Below are 8,209 nucleotides of genomic sequence, written 5' to 3' on the forward strand. Positions count from 1 at the left end.
GGCGCAAGAGGGGAAGACCCTCTATGAGATGGATTGATTCAGTGACTGGGGTTAGGGTTAGGCGTGTCAGAGGCAGTGCGATTGGCCCAGGATAGAGCAGGGTTTAGGGCTGTTGTACATAGTGTCGCTATGCATCGCAAATGACTCGACGGCACATAACAACAACAACAACTAGAGGAGGGGAGGGAGGAAGAGATAGATAATGTGCAACAATGAATGAATAAAAATTCAACTTTTCTGTAACCTTTCATTAAAATATAAATTGGTTCTGACTCAATGGTAATTAACAGTAATAATAAAATACACACTTAAGAGCTACATAACTCAAATATATAAGATCTGTGCTAAATATTAGCATTTTAAGAGTTCTTGTGCTGTAGGTAAAAGTATATGACTGCTACCCTAAAGGTTGGTGGTTCAAAACCACCAGTCATCTTCCACAAGAGAAAGATGAGGCCGTCTGCTTTCATAAAAATCACAGCCTTGGAAATTGAGTAGTTTACTCTGTCCTACAGGGTTGTTGAGAGCTAGAATATATTCAATGGACTAAACTGTTTATGGCAAACAAGACGCCATTACTGACCATTCTGACTAAGGATTCTAGAGAAGAATTCTGATCAAAAGAGAGAAATGCAAAATCGAATCATAAATTCTGTTTGAGTTCAGGCTGCCTAGAGGCATGGAGGGTGAATGAACTCTTGAAACTACTGCCCTGAAGAATCATTAAAACTTAACCCAAAAAATATTCCCTGAAATTTCTGTAAAATGGAACAGTAGTTTAGCTTAATGAGTGAAGAATGCCTGGTGAGCATTATATTCTTTTTAGATCTATCCATACAACTCTAGTTGAACGGCAACTCAAAAAATGAGAAAACAGAAGGCAGTGAGTTTATGATAATGGAGGCAGAACAACTTGGAAAAGGACAGCAAGAGAATGGCTGCAAAATTAAAACAATGTTATTAACACATAGAAACTGTTGAGTGTGTTTTACTGTTTATATACACAACAGAAAAGGCAAAAGTAAAGAAACAATTAGACACAAATCACTTAACAACTTGCAAAGTTCTGTTAAGGAGGTTATTTGGTTTTTATGTTTAATGGTGTGGCACTGTTACTAAAACACTTTGGGAGCTCAAGTCCAGCATTCTTCATGGCTGCTGCTAGTGCTGCTGGCAAACTTCAGAACAGGATGAAGGGAAAGGAGTAGAAATGGAGTAGTCCCCACTGTTCTGCCACCTGCCTACAACAAAACTTATGTCTTACGCTTTACCTGCCCGTATCCTTTGCGTCCTCCTATGTGGTTCAGGCCTGTAGGAGCCTTGGTTGAGGAACTTTAAACTAACACCAAAAAACCCAAATCCACCACTAGCAAGTCGATCTCAACTCACTGTGACAGGATAGAGCAGAGCTGTCCTATCAAGTTTCCAAATCTCTGTTTATGGAAGCAGTCACAATTCTCTCCCACTAAAACCATTAGGGGTAAATTTCCCTTTAAAAAAAGAAAACCTAAAGAACCACAGATTTGTATGCAGATATTAAGGAACATATGTTGTTATGTATCGAAGAATGCCTGTGACTCATAGTGCCCCTCTATACAACAGCTGTATACAACAGTCTGCCCTGTTTTGAGCCAGTCTCAATGACACACATACTCCCATTGCCCTAGTAACTGTATCCATCGATATGATCTGGACTCTTCCTCTCCTGCGCTGTCCCTCCACTCTTCTGAACACGATGTCCTTCTCCAAGGATCAGTCCCTCCTGGCCACATGCCCAGAGTATGTGAGACAGAGTTCAAAATCCTAGCTTCCAAGGAGAGATTTGGTTTCACTCTCTCCAAGACAGACCTACTTATATTCTTGGCAGTCTATAATATGTTCAAGACTCTTCTCCAGCAGCACAATTCAAAGGCAGCAATTCTTTTTGTCATCCTTAGTCATTGTCCAGCTCTCTAATGAATGGCAAGTAACTGTTAAGACCATGGCCTCGATCATGCGCACCTTAGTCTCTAAACTGACATCATTGCTTCTCAGTACTCTGGAATGCAATTTGTTTTTTGATTCTTGACTGCTGGTTCCAAACCTGTTGACTGTGGAGCTGAACAAGCTGTGAATGTTAACAACCTCAATCTCTTCTCCATTCATCATGGTGCTGCCAATTAGCTCAGTGGTGAGAGTATCTTCTTGATGTTGAGCTTCAATCCATACTGAAGATTACAGTCCTTGACCTTCTGCAGCAAATGCTTCAGGTCCTACTCAGTTTCAGCAAACAAGGTATTGTCTATCTGAATAATGTAGGCTGTTGATGAGTCTTCCTCCAATCTTAATGCAACATTCCTCCTCATAAAGCCCAGCTTCCCAAATGATCTGTTCTGCATATAAATTGAAAAGGTATGGAGACAGGACACAGTTCTCATGCATTCCATTTCTGATTTTGGACCATGCAGTGTTTCCTTGCTCTGTTCTGAGGACTGCTTCCTGGTCCAAGTATAGGTTTTACATAAGCACAATCAAGTGTCTGGGATTCCCATTCTCCTCAAGATTAACTAAAATTTGTTGTGATCCAAATAGTCAATGAAACACTGATAGATACCCCTCTGGTACTCTTTGCTTTCTACTAAGATCCATCTGACAAGGAATACATACCTATGTATAAATCTGACACTCCCTTAAACAGCACTCTTAAGTAGAAAAGCAACTAAAATCCTAACCTCTTTTTCCTCTTTCTGTTGCTCCTTCCTACCTACATAACCAGGCACTAAGCAATATAGGTTTTTAGTGAAATGAGGTTCACATGCACCTCTTGTTTAACTTCCAAATTCCTGATCAATGACTACCATTTATACAGATTTTAACTTTGGAGTAATTATTTTTTAAGAAATGAAGTTCATTAACTATAGAGATCAAGAAATCAGCATGTATTTAATTCATATTAAGTATGTGGTACTGTGCTGGACTGGGAGGGAATATAACTGTTTTATAAAAATGGAAAGTTTTGTTTCTCAAATATACCTTATTCCTTTCTAGTTCGGACCTTGACTTCTCACGCACAGTATTGCTAGACTCCTCTATTCCAAATCTGTTATGTGTAAAAAAATTGCCAAAATAATCCTAGTAAATAATTTGTTATCGTATCCATTCCCTAAAGAGGACAATGAAAGGTTATGCTTCTCTGTCCACTGACTGTCAAAGTCATTGCTGTGGAATTGGAACCAAGTCATACAGTGGGTTTTCAGGAGAATGTAAATCGCACAGGAGGAAACCTCCCATCTTTGTCCTTAGGAAGCCCACAGTGGATTTGACCTTTCAGAGAGGTGAGGCCTTTAGGTTAAAAATACAACTTTCTACTGACTACTCCACCAAAGCTCCCTCACTGACCCATAGCCCAATAAAACCAGCCAGTTGCTGAGTGTAGTTAAGTTGGAACTGACGCACAGCTGACGCTTCAGTAGGTTTTCAGAGACAGTAAATGACATGGGAAGAGACTGCCCATCTTTCTCCTGTTGAGCAGCAGGTGAATTTGAACCGTGTACCTTTGTATGGGCAGCACAAATCCTTAACCACTAAGCCATGATGCTTAATAGTCCTGGAAGTTAACAGACTTTAAAACATTAAATGTTGAACATATAGAAGAATGGATGTAAGTATCTGGTATCTCTTTAAGACATTTCACAATTTTTATTCCACCCAATTCCATTCCCAACTATTGGCTGCTATTAGGTGCCCCCTAGTTGATCCAAACTGACACACCTTTCTCCCAAGGAGCATCTGGTGGGTACTAACCACAACGCTTGTAATTCTGGCTACCTTAACTTCTTATTGTGCTTATATCCTCTATAAATGTTCAAGTTGGCCTCTACTCAACTAAATTTACATTCCTTGACTATCCAAATCTAAGCTATTCTCCAAAGGTAGGTTGAAATGCCATTTCCCTTGCAAACCCCTATTAGATGAGCTCAATTCATCCTTCTACTTATTTGATTTACAAATGTCCTACAGCAAAAGTGTTTGAATCACTTACTTTAACTTGTAGTCCTATATTATCTTGTCTCATTTAATTATTCTATGTGTATTTCCACCCCAGAATTTCCAACTCAAGGATGACAGTCACACTACTCACTGCAGCAGCTAATCATCAGTGACACAAGAATATTAATGCTAACAGCTATTAGCACCACTGTTTGATTAACATATTGTTTGCTACTAGGTGCTGTTGAGTACAACTCATAGCAACTCTACGAACAATATATCTGAGCCCTGTACTATCCTGTGCCATCCTCATCTCTGATATACTCTAGTCCACAGCAGTCACTGTGTCAGTCAATCCATCGGGTTGAGAGTCGTCATCTCTTCCGTTGACCCCCCACTTTTCCAAACATGATGTCCACCTACAAGGCACAGCCTCTCCTAACAACATCCCCAAAGTATGTGAGACCAAACTTTGTCGTCTTTGCCTTCAAGGAGCACTCTGGCTACACTTTCTCCAAGACATATCTGTTTGTTGTTTTTGCATTTCATGGGAGAATTCAGTACTCTTCTCAAACACCACAACTCAAAAGCGTCAATCCTTCTTTTGTATATTCAATGACTACATAGTATATGCCAATAACTGTGTTAAGTAATCTACTCTTATTCTCTTCAATCCTTTTTTTGTTGTTTGCTGTCAAGTCAGGACCAACTCATTCATAGCTGACCTTTCAGTGGGTTGTCAAAGGCTGTAAATTACATGGGTGGAGACTGTCCATCTTTCTCCTGTGGAACATGTAGTGGATTCGAACCATGTGCCTTTTGGGATGGCAGTACCATTCCTTACCAATAGGCCACCAGTTAATCAATCCTTTCAGACAGCCTTACCAACTTTTCATAAATAAAAAGAAACTTTACCCAAAGCTATGAAATTAGTGAGGATACGGGTGAAGGCTGGGGTGGGTGATTCAAACTCAGCTCTGTTTTCCACACTCAACTACTAACTACCATATCATACTATTTATTACCTTGGTCATTAAACCTTATCTCCTAAATGTAAGCTGTAAACAATAACCAAAACTGTTACTGCTTTGTTCATTTCCAGAATTAGTGATTCATACTCAAGTCCTTCCCATAAAATAGTTCTTTAATTGTCAGAACAACTCTGAAATAGTATTATTGCCATTTTACAAATGAGGAAACACACACAGAAAGGAAAGTAACTTGCCCTACCACACCATATGGCCACTAAGTAGTAAATTCATGGGTTACTGTGAGTAAAGTACTTCATTCATTGATTCATTCCAGTTTTTATTAAGCACTCTTCTAGTGGCTGGGATACAAATAAAAGAGAAAATATCCTTGCTCTCATGGAGCTTACAATCTTACTTCTTCCCTATTTTGAGCAGTCCTATACCTTCTTAAATATTAACCCTGATATTCCATACAAAACTTCATACTACCTCCTGAATTAAATTCCCAACTCCAACCAAAGTCATTTAACTAGCAGGAATGCAACTCTGGGGAAGTCTCTTCCCCTCTCAAATAAATGCAGGACCTGTAAAACAAATTACTTCTGAGATAATGTATTAAACTGTGCAACTAGCACTGTATATGCTAAATAAATTTGTTTACCTTTCTTTTCTCTTACAGTAATTTCATAATTTGTTGTCTCTGAGCACATGTTAAAGACTACTAGGAGTTCCATTTAGAACGGGGGGGGGGCGCGGAAAAAAAACCCACCACCCCAGCCTTTTACTTTCTGGAGCAATTTTCACTCTAGATTATCATCATTAAAGCTCTAATTTTAATTAACTCTCGTCTATTCTGATGCAGCAAAACGAAGTTACAACTCGGATACGATAGGAATTCACTTTGGGACCTGGCAGCGTGTGCAAAACGCTCCCGATGACCTTCCTCAGGAGGCATTTTTCTCTCTGCTGGAGAATAACGAGGGCCCGTGCCGGGAGATGGGATAGCGGGCTGGGCAATTTCGAGCTCTGGCACGAGGTCGTGCCTTGCTGATCGAAACGCTCTACAACTCTCCTGCCACCTGCCAATCCCACGACCACCTCATCTGGGCTTCAATTCCACCTCCTCTCACCCTATGCATATGCTCAGGCTTCTCTGAAACTTGTTTCCCGCCGCTCGAGTGACCTCCAGCCCGGGTTAGGCGGTGGGGCTGGAAGAGGCCAAGCCGAAGGCCTCGCCCGGCGCGCTCTGGCTACCTGACCTCAAAGCGGGTTTTCTCTTCCACCTTCCTACCAAGCAGGGTCTTGAGTCACCGAGCCGGGGCCAGGTCTAACACGGACTATATCCTTTACCTATTTTCACGACCGTATCCGCCAAGCACCGGTCCCACTTCCTGCCGAGCTCTGAATCCGACATGATCCCCTCCCGCAGCTCCAGCTCTTCTTACGACCGGCCCCCGCGCTCGGACGTCACACAAGTATCGCGAGAGCCGGCCGAAGGCCTTAAGCCTGGAAGACCAGTGCTGCGTCGCCAAATACCGCGAGAGAAAGTAGCTAGGCTACAATTGCTTCCGGTTACCCTACTTGGTCGTCAAGGTGACGAGCGGTGGGGAGTCCCGAGGTGACCCTGACCTTGGAGGCACAGATAACTAAGGGAAGCTGGACTGTCAAGTTGCCAACGCAGCATCCAGAGCCCTGTCGAGACATTCTCTGCCCTCTGTCTGACAATGACCTTGGAAAACTTTACAAGTTGGTTTGTCATTCATTTACTTGACTTGCTTGCTACTTCATAATTTCTTACCTTGGAAGTCCCACCTGCACCATTAAAGATCACCTTTGCCAAATTGGATACACGCTTTCTTGACCTCTGTACAGAATTCTACATAACGTTCCCTCCTTTCAGATACTCTGTGTCTCCTTTACTGAAGTCCCAAGACATCACTGAATTCTCCACCCTCGCTGACTTCTCTGTTGATGTCTTTCCATGGCTGCTACTTCTCAGCAAGTTTCTTGTTGTTGTTGTTGTTGTTATGTGCCGTCGAGTCTTTTGCGACTCATAGCGACCCTATGTACAACAGCCCCAAACCCTGCTGTATCCTGTGCCAATCGCACTGTCTCTGATACTCCCATCCCGATTACCCCAGTCACTGAATCAATCCACCTCATAGAAGGTCTTCCCCTCCTGCGCTGTCCCTCCACTCTACCCAGCATGATGTCCCTTTCTAAAGACCTGTCTCTCCTTACAATATGTCCAAAGTATGTCAGACGAAGCCCCAGAATCCTTGCCTCCAAGGAGCAGCCTGGTTTAACCCTCTCTACGATGAATCTGTTTGTTTTCTTGGCAGTCCATGGTACGTTCAATACTCTTCTCCAGCACCAAAGCTCAAAGGCAAGTTTCTTAAAGAGTGATAACTTACAAAGTCCTATTAGTCCGTTTTTCTCCCTTTGTATCATTGCAATCACTGACAACTTACTTGGGTAGATCTGAATCTGCCTCAAGTTTTCCATTCATAGATTCAGCCTTTTTGTTGTTGATTTTTATATAGTTGTCTCTCCCCACTCCCTTTTCATTCTCGTCCATCCAACAAATAGAAACCTGATTGGTTGCTTTTCTACTTAACTGTCAGTAAATGGTTCCCATCCAGCTACTGGACATACCCAGCTTAAATGATCTCATTCTTGGAAACTATACTGAATGAAAAGGTCTTTTCAATCTTTTCATTGTTCTACAGACTTTCCTTCATATCTTTCTCATCATTTTATTGAAACATTACTTTTAATATTTGTGTTTACCAGAAGATTAGAAGCTTCTTGTGGGATTGAGCTGCTTTTTCTTCATCTTTACCCTCCTACTCAAAGCAAGGTGTTCATTAAATGACATTGAATTAATTTACCCATTTGTATTCTTTGTTACTTTAATTTGGTACTACAATCTCAACCTGTGACTGTATGTGAAATGTGAGATGAGGTGTTTTGGCGACTTTAGACATATAGCCAGGAGAGACCAGTCTTCAGAGAAGGACATCATGCTTGGAAAGGAGGAAGGACAGTGCAAGAGAGGAAGACCCTATATGAGATAGATTGACTTTGGTGTAATGAGGGTAGGTGTGTCATAGACAATGAAAATGGTTCAAGATAGGACAGAGCTCAGAGCTATTGTACAGAGGGTCACTATAGAGTCACAGGCAACTTAACAGCACATAACAATAAACAATATAGGTATTTAGAGCTACTGAGTGGCTTAGTGGTAGGTAAGGAGTTGTGTTGCATGC

At 41.5% G+C, this 8,209-nt stretch overlaps 1 protein-coding gene across 1 annotated transcript in view; it reads right to left on the minus strand.

The window, feature by feature from the left end:
- MINOS1 (mitochondrial inner membrane organizing system 1) overlaps positions 1-6,393 on the minus strand; it is a 53,448-nt gene extending 47,055 nt beyond the window's left edge. The window contains exon 1 of the mRNA XM_006883685.1: positions 6,291-6,393. Coding sequence (XP_006883747.1) covers positions 6,291-6,354 — 64 coding nt within the window. The 5' untranslated portion in view covers positions 6,355-6,393. The remainder of the gene's footprint in view (positions 1-6,290) is intronic.
- Positions 6,394-8,209: the final 1,816 nt, after the last annotated feature.

This window comes from Elephantulus edwardii, unplaced genomic scaffold (genome assembly GCF_000299155.1).
Source record: "Elephantulus edwardii isolate Elephantulus edwardi_28Jun2011 unplaced genomic scaffold, EleEdw1.0 scaffold00028, whole genome shotgun sequence".
Taxonomy (NCBI): Eukaryota; Metazoa; Chordata; class Mammalia; order Macroscelidea; family Macroscelididae; genus Elephantulus; species Elephantulus edwardii.